Source organism: Etheostoma spectabile, chromosome 22, assembly GCF_008692095.1.
Source record: "Etheostoma spectabile isolate EspeVRDwgs_2016 chromosome 22, UIUC_Espe_1.0, whole genome shotgun sequence".
Classification (NCBI taxonomy): domain Eukaryota; kingdom Metazoa; phylum Chordata; class Actinopteri; order Perciformes; family Percidae; genus Etheostoma; species Etheostoma spectabile.
The window spans coordinates 20,659,112-20,683,951 of NC_045754.1; the positions used below are offsets into that span (position 1 = coordinate 20,659,112).

At 43.3% G+C, this 24,840-nt stretch overlaps 1 protein-coding gene across 1 annotated transcript; it reads right to left on the reverse strand.

Moving 5' to 3' along the window:
- Positions 1–11,043: 11,043 nt before the first annotated feature.
- klf6a (Kruppel like factor 6a) lies at positions 11,044–15,453 on the reverse strand. Its single transcript, XM_032503595.1, is given in 5 exon segments — positions 11,044–11,339; positions 11,935–11,965; positions 11,968–12,057; positions 12,894–13,476; positions 15,127–15,453. Coding segments are annotated over 5 exon segments (858 nt in total). The 5' UTR covers positions 15,229–15,453; the 3' UTR covers positions 11,044–11,287.
- Positions 15,454–24,840: the final 9,387 nt, after the last annotated feature.

Consider the following 24,840-nt stretch of genomic DNA (forward strand, 5'->3'; position numbering starts at 1 on the left):
CCTTGGTGCCAACCGAAAGTTCTTCTCCATGTCTTCTCCAAACTTCTCCTGCACCCGCCGCTTTGCCTCTGTCACGGCAGAGGCTGCAGCCCTTTGGGCCCTTCGGTACTTCACAACTGCCACTGGAGCCCTTTGGGAAAACATATCCTGTAAAGACTCCTTCAGTCAGACAGCTTCCCTGACCACCAGTGCCCACCAGAAATGGAAACTTTAAACATCGTCCACTCAGGTTCAATACCCCCAGCCTTCACAGGGATGCATGAAAAGCTCCACCGGAGGTGTGAGTTGACAGTCTGTCGGACAGGAGTCTCCTCCAGACAGTCCCAATTTACACGTGGGCTTACCAGGTCTGTCCAGAGTCTTCCCCCACCCCCTGACCCAACTCACCACCAGATGGGGATCAGTTGACAGCTCCGCCCCTCTCCTCACCTGAGTGTCCAAAACATACGGCCTCAGGTCAGATGAAATGATTATAAAATTAATCGTAGACCTTCAACCTAGGGTGCTCTGGTACCACGTACACTTATGAGCATACCTATGTTTGAACATGGTGTTTGTTATGGACAATCCATGACTGGCACAGTCCAGCAACAGACAACCACTCTGGTTTAGATCAGGGAGGCTGTTCTTCCCAATCACGCTTCTCCAAGTATCTCCATCATCGCCCATGTGTGCGTTGAAATCCCCCAGCAGAACTATGGAATCCCCCACTGGAGCCCAGGACTTCATTCAACGTCTCCAAGAAGGCCAGATACCGGCTGGCGCCTCACATCCTGGGCAACTCCGGAGCAGAACAGAGTCCAACCCCTATCCAGGAGTACGGTTCCAGAACCGAGACTGTGCGTAGAGGTGAGCCCCACCAGATCTAACTGGTAGAGCTCCACCTCCCGCACAAGCTCTGTCTCTTTCCCCCACAGAGAGGTGACATTCCACGTCCCCAGAGCCAGCCTCTGGCGTCCGGGCCTGTTCCGTCAAGGCCCCTGACCTTCACCACCACCCATGTGGCAGCGCACCTCACCCCAGTGGATCCTCCCACAGGTGGTGGGCCCATGGGATGGAGAGAGAGGTTTCACGTAGCTTTTTCGGGCTGTGCCTGGCCAGACTCCATGGCAAACCCGGCCACCAGGCGCTCACCGACAAGCCCTCCGTCTGGGCCTGACTCCAGACAGGGGCCAGTTTCCTCCGGGCAAGGTCCCTTGATCCCTTCCTTGCTTTCTCATAGGTTTTTTTTAACCATTCTTTGTCTGGCCCCTCACCTGAGAACACTTTGCCAAAGGAGACCCTACCAGGAGCACAAAGCTCCAGACCACACAGCCCTCAGGTTCATAGGGACACACAAACCTCTCCACCAATATACGGTGATGGTTCATGAAGGCCAGGAGCCTAAACACCAATGATCAATGTTGTACATGTAACAAGAAATTCCACAGGAGTTTCCACATGAGCTTTTTTTTCCTGAACAAATTACCAAAAATAGGAGTCAATAGGTTGCTAATTCTTGCCCAGGGGCCCCCAAGCCAGTTAAACCGGCCATGCAACCAGTTTTACGGAAGAAAAATAAAGATACCGAGAAATTGTTTTACTCACTCAAAATGCTGATGTGAACCTACTTACTGATGCTCTTCAACTACATTCAAGGTTTACCCCAACCAATGAGAGTCTTTAAAAAATATTTTTTATTACTCAAACTAATCCTGTCACTGGGAATTTGTAGTTATGAAGTCACCCTTTGCTACTTTTCATGGCACACAGATGTGTTTGTTGGTTCACTGCAAGTTCTGTGACAGGGTCATGCTCAGTGACATCAGCTGCCGGAGGGTTTCTGCAACCTCCCCCCCCCCCCCCTCCCGGCACCCCGCTGGCTTCTACAATGTCTCACCCACAAATCTCTGGCGAAGCAGAGCTGTTGCTTCTTTTTTTGGGGCGAGTCAGGCTCTCTCTGAGGATTGCGTCTCGGTTTTCAAAAGAACTGACGCTCCTACAGCTTCAGTCGGAAAATGTGAAATTCAGAAATGTGAATATTACTGCAGCTTGAATGCAAAAACAAAACAAAAAAAGAAGAAAAATAACAACTAATCTGGCCCATTTTGTTGTGGGCAATGTTTTTAGATCTTCTCTCATTTCATCTGCTAATTGAAACATGCTAATTAGGTGTAGAATCTAATTTACTATGGGGCTTCGTTTAAGGAAATATGTTTTATTCAACGGGCAATCCAAGGAAGAGGAGAAGGAGGAGTAATATCAGGATAGCAAGATAACACTAGTACTGATACTCGTGTTTTGGATGTTTACAGTGACAGAATTGAAATGGGACTGACAATGTAGGAAAAGGCAGATAGCATCAATGATGATGATGATGATAGTGATGGTGATTATGGCACCGTGGCGGAGGCTGCGGTTGCCGTGCTGGCAAGCCATGAACATAAAGGAATAAAGGCGGGTCACTGACCTCTGATTTCAGTCCTATTTCCCCTACAAGCCACGTCCTAATAGACTCCATTAAGAGAGGGAGAGAGGGAGAGAGAGGGAGAGAAAGCCCTGACGCTGGAGCTTTCAGAGTAAAGTCTGCATATGTGATGACTTGCAGTCTGGCTGGCTGAATGAAGCCAGGCTCAGAGCCTGATAACCTCCTCTTTCCTTATTATTTCCCCTCATTTAACTCACTGTGTGCCTCCATCACAGTCCATTTTCCTGTGTGTGTGTGCGTGTGTGTGTGTGTGTAGGAGACCCAGGCGATGACATCTCTCACTCAGGCAGCACGTCTGCTATTTCACAGCAATTTTGGATAATGATTTATTTTACCATCCACAATTGGAAGGCCTCTACGCTTGAAAGGGAATGATAAAACAGTAATCCCTTTGCAATTATGTAGCGAGAGATAGTCATGTTCATTGAGATTCACTGATACAGCTGACGTGGACACAGGACAGCTCATTCTTCTTCTGTGTAACCAGCTCAGTATGTCACATTTAAAAAAATGACTTATTTAAAAATCCAGTGCGCAAACTGTAAATACTTGAACTATTTCTCTGGTTGTGTGAAGAATAATGCCCGGGTTGGGATTAGTACCAGACAAGAATGGGAACGGGAAGACTTGCAGCCTCTATCATTGCGGATGATAATAGATGGTGCATTTTCCTGACAAATTTGCATTTAATCAAATTAGCACAAGCCTTTGCAGCCCTTTGGAGTCTGGGACCCTGACTGGAGCGGTTGCCTGGCAGTTCATTCTGCCTTGCTGTTAGTGGTGAAAGAGTACTCAGTACTTTAGTACTCAATACTAAAAATAGAAATACCACAATTTGAAAATATTCCTCTGAATAAAGCTCTCCTGCATCAGGCTGTTTTCATGAGCCATTCTGGTATACCACAAGACTTTGATCCAGGAAATGCGTGGGTCCCTCTCCAATGTTACTCAAGTGCAGATTTGAGTGCATGCGTCACTTTTGCGACAAGTAGCATATAAGATGCTAACGAGAGACTTCTGTATTGTCAACACAGTACAAATGGACCTACTTAACTAAGTTGGTTCACTGCTAGCTACAAGTTAGCAACAAACACAACAAAGACTGTCGTTCAAAGTTGAATGGTGTTTTGAGCTAACGTTAGCAACCAAACAATCATAGATAGCTAAAAGGTTTTTGAAATGACAGTTAGCTTAGCTACAAGCTAGCAATCAAACACAACAAAGGCTGTCAGTGGAATGGCGTTTTGAGCTAACGTTAGCAATCAAACAATCGTAGATAGCCATTTAGCCATAAATAGTCGTTTTGGTGGCTAAACTTAACCGTTGGTGCCACTTGAAGCTCACTTTTTGTCCACTAAACTCAACTGCCATGTCCCCTAAAAGGACGGGCTTCCTCGCGGTTCCCTGTACCCGACTCAAAGTCACCTTTTGTTGGCTAAACCCAACACGCAACGGCCGCCAGGTGCTCTGTAGAGAACAACAAATTTAACTGTCGTGTGACTGGTCGCCATGTAACCCTAATTTTATTTCTAACCTTTATTTTACCAGGAATAATCCCACTGAGATTCAGAGTCTTTTTTACAAGGGAGTCCTGGCCAAGACAGCCGCACAGTAGTTCAATATTTAAAATATACAGTAAAAAATAACAGCTAACAGAAAACAGAAAAAGACAGTTGGTAATTTAACATTTTAACATTATCTCATCATCAACATAATCCCCAAGAGCCCCCAAATATTGACACATGTGCATGTAGTACTCAAATAGTCCTTTATCCTTTTTTTAAAAAAAACTGTGCCATTGTTGGTAGGTTGTCAAATTTAAAATGCTTCTGCAATTTATACCAGGATGAGGGTGCAAAAACTTTAAAGGCACTTTCATCTAATTTCATAGCATATCATACAAATTGGTATGCATACGTTGTAATTCGTAAACTGTGCATAAGAACACAGTCATGATAATGTGTTGCCTGCATTCATAACAGTATTGGCAATAAAACATACCTAAAGTATTTACTTCTGTGATAAATAGCCCCTAAATCAAGGCTGGAGACCTTTCTTTTTATGCTGTCTTTCTTAAAATTTTGTTCACTTCTCATACTGCACTGTAACTTATATTCTCGTTTTTTTATTTTATCTGTTTTTATATTTTTAATCATTACTGAAGTTACATTGTTGAAAGCATATAATGAGAATTATATGGATTACGTGTATAGAGCAATGGCTCATACACTGTCCCACACTAGCGTCCTATAATATCGTATTTGATCAGTTTTGTTTTATTTTTTTCAACTGCTTTTTAATGTTTTATGTAAAGCACTTTGAATTGCCCTGTTGTTGAAATGTGCTAAACAAATGAAGCTGCCTTGGCTTGCCTTGCATAACACTGATGCATCAACGTGTGAGCAGAATTTGACTGCTGTAGCTGCTTGAGGTGGAGCTACGTTGGAACTTTGCATTCACATAGGTAGTTTAGTCCAGCTGATCCCAACATTGGGGTCAAGTCTCCTCAGAAATGAGACTGGATTACATGCATGCATCTTTTCCTGTAACTGGCTTGTGGTTAGGTAGGCCATCGGAATCTAGCGCAAGAGTGGCGGACTCCGGCATTACCAATAAAAACTACTACACAGAGATGTAATGACTGAATGTAAATACATTTAATGGCTATTGCAGAAAAAAGCCAACCATAATACAATGCAGATTTGATTTCATTGTTTAGTTTCATACAGTATTATAGTCAAATTTAACGTTAAGTAAAAGAAGTAGTTGGGAAGTTCGATCTGGACTTGATCCGTTGTGGAGCAACTATCCTCGAACCAGAGCTGTTCGGACCAATCAAATTGTCAGGGCGGGCTTTATGCGATGATGGACAACAGTAACGTAATCAACCATGCCACCAAAGAGCGCTTGGGTGGAATTTTTTTACCAATTTATCAACAAAGACGGCTGCCACTGGAGAATTAAGATGTGTAGATCCGGCCATTGCATCTGTTATAGAAGATATCGACAGATAGAGGAACAGAGAACCGTGATCAAGGCGTTTTTCGATCGGGAAGATGTATTTGCAGAAGGGATTCTGCAACATCCGTCACATACTCGGTTGCTCTGATTGGTTGTAGGTCTATCTGTTGCTCTGATTGGTTGTAGGTCTATCTGTTGCTCCAATTGGTTGTAGGTCTATCTGTTGCTCCAATTGGTTGTAGGTCTATCTGTTGCTCCAATTGGTTGTAGGTCTATCCAATTGAGTTCAGAGGCATTTTCTTTCCTGGTTCAGTTGAAACACGCCCCATAATCACAGAGTGATTATATCAGACTCATATTCTGACTAAAATCTGAGTCTGACGATGTCAGGCTGGTCATACTTCTAGTATCAAAAGTAAAGGAACTGGTGACATTATTGTATATGATATTATTAGATTAATACTAATGCAAATTTGCCTTTTACTGTTGGTTAAGCTGTAGGTAGTCCCAACTACTCATACAGTTCAGTAGATTAGTCCAATGGTTCCCAAACTGGGGGTCGGGCCCCTCCAAAGGGTTACCACATAATCTGAAAGCTTTTGAGATGACCAAAGGAGGAGGAAAGAAATAATTCTACTGCAACAATCTGTATTCATTTTTTTGACTTTTTTTCCGATTTCTAAAATAGGTAAAAATGCTCTTTGGTTCCATGAATGTTTAAAGGGGAAATCACTCTTTGGGACAATGCATAGTATTTTATGAGCTTATCATACTTTTTTGTCTTTAATGAGAAATCCTTTGAGTGACATGAAAAATAACTCCAGCTGTTAAATAGATTTAATGGAGTAGAAGTATAAAGTAGAATGCCTTTCAAGACAAAGTGCTTTGCAATGTAGTCATTCACAGAGTGGTGGAGCCGCCATGCAAGGCACACTGGCCTGGGGGATCAAAACACCCAACCTTGTGATTAGAGGACAACCTGCTATATCTCCTGAGCCACAGGCAGCCACGAGAACACTACACACACCTCTAAACTATTGCATGAATCAAGAAAATATATTTAATTTCTTTCCACCATCGGTTACCCATGGACCTCTTCAAACCTGCCATTGCCATGGGACAAAGCCCCTAGATCTTATGCCCTCCCCTGAGACATTAAGATAAGACGTGTGCCTCAAAAACTGATGAATTGTTTCCCATAATCCTTTGGGTTTTAGACTGTGTTACAATATCAATGTGGGAAAGCATATGGAGGATTTGCAGTCTGGACACATCAAAGCAAATATGCGCTCTGAGTGCCACATTTAGGAGAAACTTTATCCATGATGGTCCACTTCACAAGAGGATGTTCCATTTATATAGCGAGGATGTGAGTCAGCTGCATGGAAATTAAGCGCAACATGTGTCTGGCTCCTTTAAGAGGTTGAACACAAGAATCTGCCGATTTTTCTCTCATGTGCAGGTCAAGTGGATAGTTCGGACTCAGAACTTTTCTTTGCTGGTTGTTTTGCTCTTAAGCGACGCACTGTGCATCATAGGTAGATTTGAAGTTGAGAAATCAAGGGGGGCAGCAGTTTGGAGAGATCAAGGAGCTGCAGCATTTAAGGCAAAAACAACACTCTTCGCCACTCCAAAGCTGGGAGGTTCTCCAAAGCGAGCCTAATTACCAACTGCAGGCAAAGATTCATTTCTAAACCACAGGGCTTTTACTGGAAATCAGAGGAGCTAATAAGTTGCCTGCCCATTCTAGGTCATCACCGTAAACAGGGGAGCAGAGAAGAAGAAGAAGGCTGTCTTTTTTTTTCTTTTTTTTTTTGAAATCTTATTTTCTTGTTAGTTTGTGACTTAAACTCGGCTCTTTGGTTTATCCACTGCTGTTTTGTATCATTATCTGTGTCAAGTAGAGTAATTATCTAACAAATGTATAAAAGCTGCTCTCTAATTAAATGCCATGGGCTGTAAGAGATGGAGATAAATTATTTATACTGCTTTGATGAGAGCTAGCTAGCTCTAAGGAGGGAGCAGTCGCTTTTGGAACTGAAAACCACTGCAGTGAGATTTTACAGAAACTTTTCTAGGGGGTGTTTGGGGGGAGAAAAGAGTGTGAGTGTTTGCCACTGGGAGCGAGCGTGCATCAGGTTTCTGGGTTTAGCAACCAGTTTCTGCAAAGTTATAATTTGCTCGTTGGCGAAAGATATTTCCATGCATGTTACAAGTTGAGGTGAGACCACTTAGAGCTTCTAATAGGTGACTGTTTAACAACTAATATATATATTGCGCAAAGTAGAAAAAAATTCTAAAATATGATATCTGATATGTGCACCCTGCTCACACCCTGACCCTAACCAGACTGTGTCATTTGGCGGATGTGGCTCAAGTGGTTGTGGTCCATTGGAAGGTTGGAGGTTTGAGCCCTAGCCCCCTAGCAGTCCCAAGTCCAAGTGCCTTAGGGTGAGACACTGAACTCTGAATTGGACATTGGATTCAAATTTATTTATAGTATCAAATCATAACAAAAGTTATCTCGAGACACTTTACAGATATAGGTCTAGACCACACTCTGTAATGTACAAACACCCAACAATTGCAGTAATTTCCCCAAGAGCAAGCAATTAGTGCCTTTTAGGGAAAAACCTGGGACAGACCCAGGCTCTTGGTAGGCGGAGTCTAATGGGGCCGGTTGGTGGGGGGGCTTTGGGGGGGGTGATGCACAGTGGCAATAATAGTCACAATAAAGATAATGGAACTATGACTAGAAATGGTAGTAGTTCATGTCATAGCAGGGCATCAGTGGGCGTAGCGGGATGCAACAGGGTATTGTGAATGGTTCCTGTACTTTGTAAAAGTGCTTTGGGTAGTTGTTAAGATTAGAAAGGCGCTATATAAGAACACTCCATTAATACTTCCATTCATCAACAAGCTGCAACCTACCACGAAAAAAATGAAAATAAAAGAAGCTTTCACAGTAATGGAGCATAACTGAGGAAGAATCAACAAATGAGACAAAGGAAGCAAGCCAAAGTCAGATAAGAATTTCTTATTATTCCAATAAAAAATACATTCATACAGAAATATAACAATTTTGCAAAACAATTTCAAATAAAAATTTCATAAAGCATAAACATAACAATTTTACAAAAGTTTTTTTTTTGTCTTCTTTTTATACAAAGATTCAGTTGAGAACAAAGAGTTGTGTGTGTGTGTGTGTGTGTCTGTCTGAAGAAGTCGGGGCAGTGGGATAAAGGCGATGATGAGAAGCGGAAAAGATGCGCGCAAACACGGGGCTTAATCAAGGCTCAATTACCACTTGAACAGCATTGGCTGCCTTTTTTTTATCTCTCTCCTCCTCTCTCTCTCTCCACAGAATAGATGTTCCTCTCCTTTGCCCACAAAAAGCACTGCCAGCACTCCCAAATCTATCGCAGCAAGCAGTTTCAACTTTGTACTCATCCTGTTTCTTTCACCTGCTTATCTGAAATCCATAAGTCGCAGCCTCGCCACGGTGCAACTTTCTGCAACATTGAACTCCTCCAGCATGGTTGCATGGACGACTCCTATCCTGAAACAGTAATAACTATGATCCCTATCATCCACATTTTGTTCAGCCCCCCCACCCCCCTTTCACCGCCAATAAAAATCAAACCCAGATCCACGCTTAAAGAGCCGAATCTATCATGGGCTTTTTTCTTGCTCTTGTCAAACTTCCATAAAGCACCATTAACACTTGATCTTTATCCCTGTCCCCAGAGCTAGCCCCCCCCAGCTCATTCCTGTGGTTTTCATAATACTGTTGCAGCTTGGCTAAAACAACGGTCCCCAGACAGGTCAATAACCAACCTACACAGTCAGCAGTCTGTGACAGATTCCATGCCAACAAAGCCTTCAGCAATTCATTACCGAGAGGCAGTACAAGGCGAGGTCTGTCCGACTGCAGCCTGTTAATTACAATAAATCTTTAGCTTTTTCTTCAGTCCCACTTGCAGGGATGGAGGGACAGAAAGGAACGGGGGGGGAAATATAGGAGACAATGGTGTCGGTGATGGTGCGGAGGGATACGGCGAAAAAGGAGCAGCACTGAATGAACTGCACATAAAAAAAAAAAAAAACACATTTTTATTCACCTAGTCTGGTTGTTTTGTACCTTTAGAGCTGTGTGTGTGTGTGTGTGTGTGTGTGTGTGTGTGTGTGTGTGTGTGTGTGTGTGTGTGTGTGTGTGTGTGTGTGTGTGTGATTGACTCGAGTACATACTACACAGTAGTTAACATCTTTAATAAATGAATTTTAAGTGCTCTAAACATACAGCGTTTGTCTTATTTACATGTTCGGATTGAATCAAAAGGGATAGACTATCAACTAATCTGGTGCTCTGACTCTACGACGACTGAGAGAAAGGTGCTTTTCTGAACGTTCACATTTCAACGACACAAGTAAAAACGAAGGAACAGACGCGGACAACGGTCATTGAACACAAAAAGATGTGCGAGTTAATGCGTAATCGAGCCTTGATCAAGCTTGTCAAATCACCCATACAACAACTGTGACTTCCCCCAGGGAGCAAAAAGCACGGCTTCCACCCGGGCTGAGTCACTTGCATAAGGCACCATTAAGGTCAACAGTGCATTATTAGATAGAAAAGAAAGTACAAAAAATCAAAATTACTCCTCAAGGCATAGGATGAATGAGAACATGAGTAAGCAGTGGTGAAATCTCCAGCCAGAATGAAACGGATGAAGTAGTAAAAAATTAAAAAAAAGAGGAAATCATCAAGGCTTTATGTACAATATTGTAACATTTAACCGTCCGCACTTTAGCTGCACTTTTATTGAAACTATTTGCAGTCCTGATTACAGTGGAAACATGAAATGAACAAACCCTAGAACCATGCAACACCTGTCTATGATACTGAAGTTATAGTATAGTTGTGTTATACCTCTAAGCACACAGCTTATACAATTGGACTACAAATCAACTTTGTAGCTTGTAAAAAAATAATTAACCAGGCTACATAACACATTGCACATTTAGTAGCTGCACCAAAAAACACCAAAAAAAGCTCCTGTCATACAGTGACCAGGAGGAAGATAGGGGGGGGGGGGGGGGTCTTGGTCCCTGGGACACGGACCGAAATGGGGGCACGTCCAACTTAAGTCAAACCCAAGGCCTCAAGAGGGCCCCCCCGCCCCCCCCGCGCCCACAGTCTGTGGACAGACAGGCAGGGACTTCCATCCTGCCCCATCCTCATACTGCCACCGGGAAACACAAGCGGAATGTCCCCCCCCCCCTCCCCCAGAAACCCATTCAGTCCACAGCAACATTGGTACCAGCCCCGAACCATCCATCAATCCATCTCTTCTCCCCCCCACCCCCGAAAAAAAAAATCTTCTTCTCTCTTCCCAGGGGGCCGGTCAACCAATCTCAGACATTCACAGTGCACACATGCTTACCTCAGACAGTTTTTGTACCAGTGTATCTGCTGTCCGGGAGATGCCCCCCCCCCAAAAAAAAACATCATGCACCATACATACAAATCATTCAGCCTTTTTTGTTTGTGTCTTTTATCTTCTTTTTTTGCTGTCTTTTTTGTGTGTGTTGTAAGTCCTCAATCTCAATCTTCCTTTTTGTTGCAACAGACAACCTTCAGAGCGCCTTTCTCCAAAGAGAGGTCCCGGAGGCACTGGGTTTCAGTATGGTGCAAAAACGGCATGCTTTGGCTGGAACACACTCCCGCCACTCTGTTCTGGGACAGTTCAACCAAGAGACTGGTCGGGAGACGGCGTTTGCTTTTTTTTTTTTTTTCTCTCAATTCCTCCTTTCAAACTTTCCTCTTCTCTGCGTTGCTTGGTTGAAGCTCGGCCTGCCCTAGACGTGTCTCTTCATGTGAAGAGCCAGATGGTCGGACCTGGAGAAACATCTGGGGACAGATGGGAGGAGGGGGGAAGGAAGTCAGTCACAATGCAAAGATGGACAGCTGGTCAATGACCTCCTGATTAGAGCTGCACAGATTCATCGACTGAATGAATCAAAGTAGTCAGCTATTAAATTAATCGGCAAGTATGTCATATCATAAGCAACTAATCCGGTTTCTTATGAAAGAAAATGGAAATTCTTTGATTCCAGCTTCTTCAATGTGAATATTCTATAGTTCCTTCACTCCTCTTGGACATTTAATGGAAGAGTTGTGGACGTTTGGGGACGTCATCTTAGGAAACACTGAGCGACATTTTTCACAATTTCCTGACATTTTATAGACCTAACAGCTAATCAATTACATTTTTTCAACAATGAAAATAATCGTAAACTGCAGCCGATACTGGATTTTCAAGGCTGGTCCTGATATCTAGCTCTCGTGTTTTGTTGCTCTCGGTGTCTCAGACAGGCATCCTTATCTGGATGGCAAAACAAATAGATCACAGCAACAGTGGTGCACGTCACGAGTGCATGCCTGGCATCTGTGTGTGTGTGTGTATGTGTGTGTGTGTGTGTGTGGGGGGGGGGGGGGGTCTTACCTGTCACAGTGACTGCATTTAAATGGCTTTGCCCAGTGTGCTTCCTGAAGTGTCTGGTCAACTCGTCGCTTCGTGCAAAACGCCACTCGCAGCCCCTCCATGAACACCTGTAAGGCTTTTCACCTGCAGGACAAACAAGGGGGGGGGCGGGGGGTTAATTGAGCTCAAGGCACTACAAGGAATGCTCTCCCGCTCAGGCTGTGATTGGTCAACTTTGATCTGTTGTTATTCAAATTGCGTCCATATCAATCATCCCAGGGCCAGGGCAGATGACATAAGCGCTGACAAGACACCCGAGACCCAGATTCCGCTGGACCTGTTGGACCACTAGCTGCGTTTTAACAACCTGAAACATGCGAAGAATGCTAAGAGCGATACTGTGCAGCTGAATGTGAAGTGAATGTGGAAGGGAAAAAGTCACACGTGCAAATTTCACGCTGCTAGTCAAAAATAAGAAGAAAAAAAACACTCAAGTGACCATTCAGAGCCCTTCCAACTCCGCGCCCCCCAGGCTCCCCGCCCATTCACCGCTTTCCCATGGTGAAACTCAATCTGTTTTCAAGTCCTTTTATCTCCCATGTGCTACCCCTCCTCCCCTCTCTCGCCCGCCCACTCTCTGGCTCAGTCAGTCACATTCCAGATAGATTAGGTCACAGTTTAGGTATCCAGCCATGCAGAGCTAATACTCAGTACGCCAGCTGAGGGCATCATGCAATGTGGACCTTTAATTACATTACACAATGGATGGACAATGCCATCAAGGTGGAAGACTGAATTGAAAGCACTTCCGCCATTCACTCAATAAAAAAAAAGGGCTTTTTTTTTGTTGAATGAATTGATTTTGCAGCAGAGAAGACCCTCACGTCGGTTCTCTGTAGTACTTTTCTGTTCCATCAGAGATACATCACATGTGGTTTTGATACGGGCCAGCTCGGCTCTGATAGGTGCTTGAGACTCACCTGTGTGAGTGCGCTGGTGTGCTTTTAGGTGGGAGCTCTTCGTGTAAACCTTGCGACACCCGTTGAAGTTACACCTGTGTACTCGTCTCCTGCCGTCCGGGGACGCGTCCCCGCAGATGAGTCCCGTCTTTTCCGTGCTCTTTGCCACCCCGCCACTCCTGATTTTGACCGGCAAGTGCAACTCTGCGTGCGTGGCGACCCAGCCGTTAGTCACGCCGCCGGCCTCCAAATTGGCCTCCGGAGAGGACGGGGGAGTGCTTATGATGGAGGGGCTAAAAGGTCCAGAGCCAACCAAGACGGAGCCCAGAGGGTTGGAGGTAAAGCTGTGTATGGGCGAGAGCTCCTCAGAACTGTCTGAAGCTTCGCTGCTGGCGTCAGAATTCACACTGTTGGTGTCCAAGATTTGGCTGTCCTGATTGTCCTCCTCGTGGGCCGCGGGCAGCTTGGGGTCGGACTCGGCCTTGGCCTTGTCCCCGCAGGCCAAGATCAACTTACTCCAGAGGTCCTCCTGGCTGTCGAACTTGAGGTCGGCTGTGGAGACGTAAGGCTCGCTCTGGAGGTAGCGCTCCAACTCCAAGCATGTCTGGTCGGGTGAGAAGATACAGTCAGAATGAATGAATTACAACAGCGGCCCCCCCATTCATTCACACGCCAGCAAAATGCTGCTGTGTGGGAAATCCTTTTAAATGATGCATGGGCACATACCCCCAAAATGCCTCGTGTGGCAGATTATTTAAGTGCTTACAGCAGGAAGCCCTAACCAGGAAATTGAAGAAATTACTCTACTTGTCTTTATGGTACATACCAGGCTCCTAGTTATCACGTTTAGACATTACAGCTGTACACATTAATCAATCAAAAGAAAATGAATTTTTTACAGGTTCCAGCTTCTCGAATACAAGGATCTGCTGCATGTCTGTATTATATTTTATGTGACATGAAACATTTTGGGGTTTGGGACTGTTGGCTAGATAAAACAAATTAAGCACATCATCTTTGGCGTGAATGATTCATGGAGACAACAATCGGCATCATTATTTGATAATGGAAGTAAATGAATGCATTTGCAATACCAGGATTCGGAATTCACTGATGGACTTGGCTGACCTCAAACCCCCCAACCCCCCAACCCCCCCCACAACAACCTCCTTCCAAACATCCCAGCATGCACCTTCAGCTTCACGTGACTCACGTCTCCCGTCTCTCCTCACCTGACCGCAGCCCAACACTAAACCTGCACTGTCATTTCAGCAAATGACTCACTGATCGTATCAAGAGTCCTTTTAAGGAAGCAGCTCAACAACCCCCCCCCCCCCCCCAACATGAGCCATCATTCAGATGCTTTTCCTCATGCAAACCTCTGACATGCAATCACATCCTTCCTCAGCCCCTTAAGAGTCCCGCTTCCAGTCGCCTTCAGAGGCCATTTAAGTTGAAAAAAGCGAGGGGGGGGGGGGGGGGGGGGCATGCATTAGAAGGTGCTCGGAGGCAGTAGGAGCTGACAAGGCAGATGTAGCCAGAATAAATATTTCCTCCAGGCCTCTGCAGCCTTGCACAACATTTTCCAGCTGCACTAGTGCCTACTCATGCGAGCAGCGATTGGCCATGGCTGACATTTGATAGGCCATTCAAATCCCAGCATGATATAGATGGAATTTTTTTTTTTTTTTTTTTTTAATAAAAGGAAAATAAATGTTTTGAAAAGGGAGAGGAGGATGTTACATTCTTCATCACGGAGTCGAAACACTGTCACATTTAAAACTCCATAATGCATGTTCTGAAACTGTCAAAACAAAACGGAATCATCTCATGAAAAGAAGCATTATTTCCTCATTAAATACAGAGCTGACCCTGAGCCAACACGCTACATCTGATTTTGAAATGACTGACTGACTGATTTGAAATTCTACTTCCTCCTACACCGGCTCTCGTGCGCTCAAGTCATGTCACATAGAGCAGAGCAGTAAAAAGCGCCAGCAGTTAGTCTGTCCCCATTCATCTAGCCCCACAACGAAAAGGATCATTAAAAACATAAAAAGACGGGCGCCTTCTAGGCACCGGGGCACTTGTGTTTACAATCGTTACGATGCCGTATCGAACTTGTGGCGCATTCAACAACACCGCGGTGTAATCGATCAAAGCAAAACCGAGCGTCTCAGTTCCGCTTTGCCACACAAGCGCAAAAAAACCAAAAAGACAGTGACTTCACAAAACAGTTGATAGATTAATTCACCTGCTGCCAGTACTCCTCCAGTGACGGTAACGCTGAGAAATAGCCCGTGTCGTGAACTATTTGAAGTTCTTGAAAGATGCTGCACATGGGTAGAACATCCATTTTTTTTCTCCAGAGCTTGTTTCAAAAAAATAAAAAAATAAAGCCTATTCAGGTGCAAGTTCTATCTTGTTTGTCAGGTAAAAAAAAAATACAGCCAGCGGGAGGAATAAGAGCGGGGTCCCCTGCGATGCAAGCGGAGTAGAGGCGCTTGTTTTCAGCAGCAGTAGCAGCCGAGCGTCCGTCCGTCAGTCCCCCCCTTCTTCTTCTTCTTCTCTCTCTCTCTTCTCTCTCTCTCTCTCTCTCGCGCGCGCTTGTGTTCAAGGTGTTTGCAAACACTGCACTGGACTGGATGGGGAACAACTGCGCTCTGCAAACTTCCCTATTCCAAACCTCGAAGCCCGGCCCCCTCCCCCCCCCCCCCCCCCTCCCCTCCCCCCCGTCCTCCTTTTCCTCACGGCAAGATTACGCTTGCGGGGTTTCAGCCAATCAGCGGCGAGCAGCGTAAGGGCTGGCAAATGATATCACAGTCGGCCAATCGGGGCCGGACTCTGACTTCATTTGGTTCCTTCTCCGTTTTAATTGGCGCGTTTAACTCCCAGTGCCTCGCCGCTGATTGGCTGGTTATTTATAGGCATGTATATAACGGGCTGATGCTCTCTCTTTCTCTCTCTCTCCCTCTCTCTCTCTCTCCCTGTAGTCTTTTCTGTCTGCGACGTGTTTCTCCACAGACAGCGCATGTGAGCCGAGACAGTTGTATTTCTCTTCAGTGGAAAACATCTCTCTCTGTGCTGTGGTGAAGTATTCAGATCCTTTACTTAAGTACAAGTATGCGTACTAATACAACACCAAATATACTCTATTACAAGTAAAAGTCCTGCATTGAAAATAAGTAAAAGTAAGTATCATCAGGAACATGTAGGCCTACAAATATAAAGTAAAATTACTCAATGCAGAAAAAACTTTGAGAAGTTGTCAGCTTCTACATTGTATTTAAAAAAAACTATGTGTTTTATTAACAACACATGTATTGCCAAAAAAAATATCTTTGAAAGAAACACTAACTTAATATGTCAGTTTAATATAGTGGGGTAATAAGTAGAATATTTTTCTCTGAAAAGTAGTGGAGTAGAAATAGAAAGTGGCATGAAAATAAAAGACTCTTGTAAAGTACAAGTACCTCATATTTGTACAGTTCTTGAGGAAAGTACTTAGTCACATGTCACCACTGTGTGTGTGTGTGTCTGTGTGTGTGTGTGTGTGTCACAAGTAGCACTTGCAACACTGCTGTTTAAGGAGATGAGTTCATCAAGGCTGTAACTGTGGTGAAGTGTGTGTGTGTGTGTGTGGGTGTGTGTTGACATCACAGCCACTGAGAGTGAATCCATGTCTTGGGACACAGTGACTAATGGACACCATTGTGTTATCAGTGCATGTATGACTTTAGAGGAAACATGTGTCCTCACTTCTCCTCTCCGACTGTGTTAAAATAGACTTTAGACTTCTGCTTTATCGCCGACAAGTGCACCACCAGAGTCCGTCGCTGGTTTCAAACAACGCTTTAACATCTAATTTGCACTTAAAAGAGCGTGCGGCGGAATTAATATTCATAGTAGTTCCCCAAAGTTAAAGAATTTGTTTTACCCCAGTTTAGTTAGGAAGATACATACAGAATAACATACAGAACAACCACAAATGCCACTTAGCAGCAAGATTCAGCAAATGAGCTGTGAGCATACAACGAAAGGCATTTTTCCGTAAAAAATGAATTCATTTTTTCATACTTTAGAGCAACAGATCACACATTTCTGATTGTATATACTGTATTATTTCTGCATTCCTACAATATTTACTGTATATGTAGGCCTGTGTTTGCTTTACCATTGAAAATGACATGGCTTGTAATCCTTTAGTAAATCACTTTGACATTACTTGTACTTCTTTTCTGCACCTTAAGACATATCTTTCTATTTATATATATATATTTTTTTAAAGTATGGGCCTCTCAAATAAACTATTTACCCCACCGTCTCCCGTATTTTATTTCTTGTTTTTTTGTAGAAAAATACACTTTATTTCAAAGTTGTTGATACTTTATACTGTAGACACTGGTCTATTTCTAGACTTAGTTCAGGTGGTGCTTAACCTAAAATACGCGTGTTATACGCAATCCTTTTTTTAAATTTTCACAATTATGGTTATAGCTGATCGCAAGTAGGTTTTTAGTTTCGGGTAGAAAAATAAACTATATTACTGTTTCTCCATATGTCTGACTCACCCAATATGATACATTTAGTTTGTATTTTTAGAAGCCTAAGATGGGGATGTATTCCCTATTTCACAGTCTAAAAAAAGAAAAGGGAAAGAAAAAAATAATAAATTTGCAAAAGATGTAACTCTACATCGAAACGTTACTGTCACTGTTATGCACCTTAAAAAATAATATTGTTGTGGTTTGCACACCCAATATGAAACCTATAGTTTGTATTTTTAGAGGCCTAAGATGGGAATGTATCCCCTATTTCACGGTCTAAAAAAAGAAATTTGAAAGTAAAAATTAATTAATAAATTTGCAAAAGATGTAACTCTACATTGAAACGTCACTGTCACTGTTATGCACCTTAAAAAAATAAAATTGTTGTGGTTTGCAGAAGCACAAAAAACTCTCTTTTCTATCATTTTTTATGACATAACCCTTCAGCTGAGGTCTGGATCCATAACTTTGGAACCACTGTATTGGGAAATTAAAAGTGCTCAAAGTCAATAAGCACAGAATTTGAGTCGTACATTACAAACTTTGACATTATAACTTCCATAATCCCAGTGTATTGTCTGATTCCCATTGGTACCCGGCCATATTGCCTCATGAATGACTCTTCATTCCAGTAACATTCCATCACACATTTGGCAACGGCATTGCGTCATCCTGACTTATTCTTATCACTGTCATTTCCTCTTTCTCTCAGAAGAACTCGCGTGCCACAGGAGGCATCTCTTTCTGCAGTTAGTTATTCCATAAGTTCACAGCATTAAGTCGCACCACAACCTGGCACGCCATCGACGGATGAGATAAACAACCTTTCAACACAGGAGCCACATTGTCTTCCGCGTGGCAGTGTTGTGCTGCCGGCCCGAGTAGACAACTGAGTGTCCTTTGTGCTGCTCTCAGCTGTGAGGCCATATTTGTCACCCATAGCATCTGATTTAGTCATATGGCGATGGGATGCCTTGTGAAGCCTCGAGTTGGCCCTTAGTAGCCCTGCTGAGGAATTCCACTTTCCTTTTATGTTACTAATGGGGCTATTCATTATGTCCCTCTAGGACTGAGTGGACACTTTGCTTTGAAGAGGAAAAACTCACTGAGTCCATGTCTGTTTCCAAGTGCTTCTAAAATTTCTTTTGTCACCACATGGAAATGTAAAAGAATGCACGGCTTATCATTGCACAATAACATACCCACTCGTTATTCATGCATTTTCCAAAGTTGCCAAGGCTTACACTGTCTGTGTTTGATGAATAACTGTACACCGTCGGGTCCCACTGGAGACTTAGTGGGCAGCTCTGCAGTAATCACTTCCTTCAGAAGGCCTCTTAGACGAAGCATTTAGAGAATGCACGAGGTCCTGCATGGCAGCTTTTATCTTGGAAGACCAGGTCCGCAGCTTTATCATCGTTATGTAATCCCAGCCCAGCCAGTAGCCACAGAATAGGGCAATTCCAGGATGACCCATTTTAATGCATCACTGTCAACTCAATTAGTGAGTTGTTCTAAGGGGTTTTTCTGTGCAACCTGGGTGCACTCGAGACCCACCCGTGCATGGTTTTCCATCATGGTAATAGAATAATATAGAGATCTTCAACCGGGTGTCCTGCCTACTAAATGTCCACTTCTTCAAACTACGTTTTTAAGCCACAATCTGAAGCCGAGAGGACCCTGATGACATCATGAGGGGTTATTTTTTCAATCATTAAAAAGGTCCTCTAGAGCCAAAGAAGACATGACACAAGTGTTTTCAGGAGCACTCCTCGCAATGAAAAAACTGAACTTGATGTTTAAAATAGTAAATTTGAATTTTAATGTTTGATCAAGTCTAGTAAAAAAAGTTTGGAAATGAGTGAAAACATTAGAAAAATAAGAATATCTGAGTCACAAAGTCAGGGTGAATTTGGTACATAACAATGGTACATAATTATGAAAGAGTTAACATGGATGTATTTCATTTGTTTGTCAGTGTCATAGAAATGAAGCAGAGACAAATTTATGGTCCAACTATGTATAAGCAGACACGACAGACTCAGGAATAAAACGCACCCTCATTATTTCCCTGCCTACTATCAGAAGGCCAGTTAGTAATGAGGTACAGCGCGGCTGATAGAGATGCATTGCTCTCCACGGGTACCACTGAAAATTTGTCCAAGCTTAAATAAAATGAGAATAAAAATAATTGATTGGAAATCAATGCACATACATCATTTACTCTTTTGTTAAAAGGAGAAATGGAAGGGAAGAGCGAGTGGGGAAAAAAAGCTCCTGGAAAATCAATATTCATTCCAATCATAAATCAGAATTGAGTCAGCGCTTGCGGGGAGGGGAGATAATCATTGGCCTGGTTTTGGATTACATATTACACAGGGTTGAGGCTTGTCCAGCCTGCAAATATGCCACAATCCCCCACTTGCTACATTTCTTCCCCCCCCCACACACACAAAAACATGAGCAGTGAGAGCCTCTCATTGAAATGCATTGATGGTTCAACGTTGGCCTTATGCGCCGCTGTCAGGCCACGTCTGGGGACTGATCAACATGTGTGTACAATGGGTCGCGTGGTGTCAGCTCCATCAGGCCGTCAATGAGGAGCCGCCGCCTCCCAGCAGCTCTTGACCTTGCGAATGAAGAGTGGGCTCCGCGAGTGTGTGTTTTAGAAGTGTGTGTCTGAGCGGACATGCATGGGACACAGCAATCAGTCAGGACACTCGTGTGATGTTTGGTGATGGAGGCTTGTGAATTGGTTTGTGCGCCTGCATTCAGAACAGACCGATATATCAGTTTGTTGATATATTGGGGTGGAAATCAATATTGTCCACCTCTGACATGATGGAGGTTCTTCCCTGATTCCCCCCCCGCACACACATTGCCACACAGTGGAAAACCTGCAAAAAAAATGGATCCTCTTTGGTTTAGGCAGACGAGTCTTCAGCTATTAAGCCTTAAAGAATGTCATTATTACTTTGTGTTTAGTTGTTCGTTAATTGGGTGACAGTACATATTAAATTCCATATTAATTAACAATGACCTTTGGGATACATCACTTTAAAAAGGCTGAGGCTATCTCAACGTAATTCAAAACAGTCCATCACAATTCATCACAATACTTAAAAGGTAGGGTTGGTAACTATTTCTAATATACACTATTTTATGTATACTTTGAAATGGTCTTCTACGTCCCAGGCAGTAATAAAAAACTTATGGCACGAGGAGTGCGGATTGGTTAGGATTAGGGTAAGAACAAACCAATCTGATGCAGAATAAGGCGGGTCATGAGGCACGGCCTTTGGCGTCGACACGTCTAGCGGATCCGATCTAGCATCTTCTCAAAGGGGAGGGGTTAGATGGAGATGCTGCTTCCAAATCTTGCTAGCTTTTCAACATTACCATTGCCTTCAAAGCTTCTATTGACTACAACTTTCTCTCCAGCACCAATATGAGGTTGGCATTTAAGATTAAGATTAATTAATGTATCCTTTATTAGTCCCACAAGGGGGAATTTGGGATTTTAACTCAAATGTCAACAACAAATATTTGCTAGATTGCCATGAAATGTTGTTCTGACATTCATGCCCCCCTGAGGATGAACTGTAATGATACTTCATCTAGCACCACCATCAGGTCAAAAGCCAACATTTTGGTTCATGACTAAATACTTGCAAAACTATAACATGTCATCCACCTTTGCCTCAGCTGTAGACCTACTCTGTGTCTAGTGCCAATTTGCATGTTAGCATGCTAACATGGTCAACTAAGGCTACATCTCAACACAATCTCACGGCAGTTCATGAAAGGGTCACGTAATTTCATCTCATTTTTTTTCTCATGATTATTATTATAATACCAACAATTGCATAGCTGGATACAGCGGGATGGGCTGGGTTTAGTAACTAGTAACTGGGTTTAGTGCTGGGTTTTAGGAAAAGAAGAACTGGACGATTGGTCCAATAATTTAGAGGGGTTACAATAATTAATACTGTTTATTATACTTGCTCAAGAGCACACTGCCCAAGGGGTGAAGTGGCATCTCTCCAGCTACGAATCCACACTCCGTACAGGGAATTGAACCAGCAACCCCATCTCCCCACGGACTGAGCTACTGTCACCCACAATAACGGCCCTTGAATTGTATGACTGTTACATATTTTCTGCCTATTCTTTACAACAACAAATCTGAAATCTGAACAAATAAGGGATTTGGACTAAAATTGAAATTGAAATCCCTATTTGTTCTGCTTTGAAAACTGAAAATCAGCAATATCAGTCCTTCAGAAGGATTCATGTAAAAGAATGCAAAGAATACATGCAAAGCGCTGTAATTGTATGTAACCATGGGTATGGTGGTGGTGTTTTGACAACAGCGAGTTACCAGTGACCATGCAGGCTGAGTCATTTGGCCTTGAGGTTATCACTCAAATAAATAGCAACAGAGGCAGTTCCTCTTATCTACAGAGACACTCTTGTTGCCCTCAGGAGTCTCTCTGTTCAAGTGAAACAAATAGTCATTTCTGGAAAAACAAACAGTGAAGAGACCGAAACTGAGCTCCATTCATTCCTTTCAACCGCGGAGTCCAAAAATACGGAAACACGCCGTGCCAGCGAAAGATTTCAAGCAGTGCTTTGTTTGAACATTGCAGTCACGCAGCGAGAGATTTTAGTGCTAGATCTTAAAAGTGCTGGAAAATCTGCAGGACAGTTCAATGGTCATTGTTTCACACAGGGTGGTGCATTCAGGGGCTGAAGGTTGTTTTCCCCTCCAGTGATGCCAACTCTGCACTAAAGGCTACTACCATTATACAGTGTTTAGGAATGCTAAGTATTTTTATTATTTTCCAGCCAATCTCTGTGGGAACCGGCGCTGTTTGGCTGTTTCGGGGGTGGTGTTTATCAAGGACACGGTATAAACACAGACCCAACCCACTGATTAGGGGAACTGGGATGTATTCATTGTACACTTTTAGGTGTGGGAGAGAAAGAGAAGGGAGGGAGGGAGTGGGGGTGCGCGGTTACGATCAGGTTACCATGACCATGAACATGCTGAGCTGAACGTGGTATTCTCAGACTCTGATACAGGATCACGTATCACCCAGTTCTGGAGAGAATTCCAAGTGCATGAATAAAAGTAACACTGACTCATAGTTTCATAGTCAGTGTGGCAGAAAACATAGAGCTGTAATCTGTTTGTCATTCCTGTCATAGGAAAGGGATTGTTGTCTTACTTGGTATGAATTCAATTTTCAGTAGGAAAAAAAGTGGTTACATAATACTGTTTTCTTCTTGTACGGTGCTTAAAATCCTTTTTTTGCGTCGCATTCTGTGAAAAAAGCAACAAGTACTAGCCAATCGGAGGCAGAGTAGGACTTTTCGTGGAATGTGGAGGGGGGAAAAAGTCACTCAAACTACCGTAAATGACAGGCTGTGCTCCTACCAATGGATGTGAAAGAGGTCCTTTGGCATGCGAATTTGGCACATTTCCCAAAAAAAAAACCTCTCTTCTACACACTCTGCTTGTGCACCATTGGTTGAGCTACCGTGCCCAAGGTTGCCGACCCTGGCCTAAACCACGATCCATCGCCTTGCTGAATTTATCTGCTGGATACAAAATAAATCCTTTAAGAGGAAATGTTTTGTGTCTTGTTCTAATCTGAGAGCAAATCTGTGTTTCACAATGCAATGCCAGTCACCTCCCTCTATCTAACCTTACGTCTCTCTCTCTCTGAGCCAGTGACCTGGGAGGCAGGTCTCTGCCCAGGGGGTCTTTGTCCTCACACAACTGTGAACAATGTGACTCCACTGCTTGCCTATCATGCTTATACAAACACAGATCTATAGCCGCAGATCTGGGTCACAGATCAGTTTCGGATGAAGTCATCCGACTCCTCTCCTCCTCTCCTCCTCCTGCTGAAGAAAGGTTTGAAAAGAAATGCAAAAGGAGGTATAAGAAAAGAAAAAGTGGTTTTGTTTTCGCAGGTACAGAATGGGGGACCTTTTTCCACGCAGTTAAGTTTACCATGATCATTTAAGTTAGACTAGTTAGACTTTAAGATCCTGCTTCCTTATATGAAGCCACATGCAGGATAAGATCTAAGATCTAAGGTGGCACCGCCGTGTGTTGGTGCACAGTCGATGGTGTTGTTCAGTTTTCTGCTGCCGTCTGTATTTGTTGTTTATTCCCTTATCATAGATAGCTAGATAATGAATAGACAGACTTTTATTGATCCCAAATTGGGAGATTTCAGTGCTACAGTAGCAAAATAGCAGACACACCACATACATAGAGAATATACAAGAAATCAAATCAACAAATATTCAAAAGAATGAAGATTAAAAAATTAATGTACACACGTGTATACAACAATTTACAACTACTTAAGTATTAATTATAAATATGTAAGTAAAACCTATGTATATCGCTATTGTACACAGACTAACACACCAAGGCACATTTCATGCCAGTGACTCTGGCAACAAATCTCATTCAGATTCTGAGATTCATCAAAGGAAAGTTTATGGCACTGTAAAGAATGAACTTTGGAAAATCTTTATTGCGAGGTGCTACTTTATTATAATTGTGTTTTCTTGTCAGAAAAAGCTGATCAGCAGCGGCTAATGCCGAGTGTGAACTTTAAGGTATCTGTGGAGTATAGGAAACACATCAGCTCTCCTGCACCTTCTGCCACGGTCGTGACTTTTAAAGGTTGACTCCAAACACCGGCTTTGTCGACTCAGCAGCTGTCTGTACATTAGGACACAGATAGAAGGCAGGCTAACGGCCTGGTGTTGCCAAATCCTAGCCACTCTAAAAAAACAGTATATACGGGTTGAGGCCATGACCCTATGTCTCACACACAATGTAACCCCGGTTTAAATCGGAGTTCTCATAACCCGGTTAACAGAGGTAAAGAACTCCTTCAGTAACCGTGGTATCCCTGCATGTGTACACCTTTACCAGGCTATGATCTTTTCAAGCGTCTGCGCATGCTTCAACTGCTCCTCCCTTAAATGATGAGTCACCGCTGTCACTCCCCGATGTGAGTTCAGTGCAGATTTGAGTCGCGCATAAGTCACTTTGCGACAAGTAATACAAGATGCTAACGAGAGACTTCTCTAATGTCAACACAGTAAAAATGGACCTACTTAACCAAGTTGGTTCAGTGCTGGCTACAAGTTAGCGTCAAAGACAACAAAGGCTGTCAGTTGAATGACGTTTTGAGCTAACTTTAGCAACCAAACAACCATAGATAGCTAAAGTTTTTTTGAAATGACTGCTAGCTTAGCTACAAGCTAGCAATCAAACACAACAAAGGCAGTCGGTGGAATGGGGTTTTGAGTCAACGTTAGCAATCAAACAATCATAGATAGCTAAAACGTTCCTGAAATGAATGCGAGCTTAGCTACAAGCTAGCAAT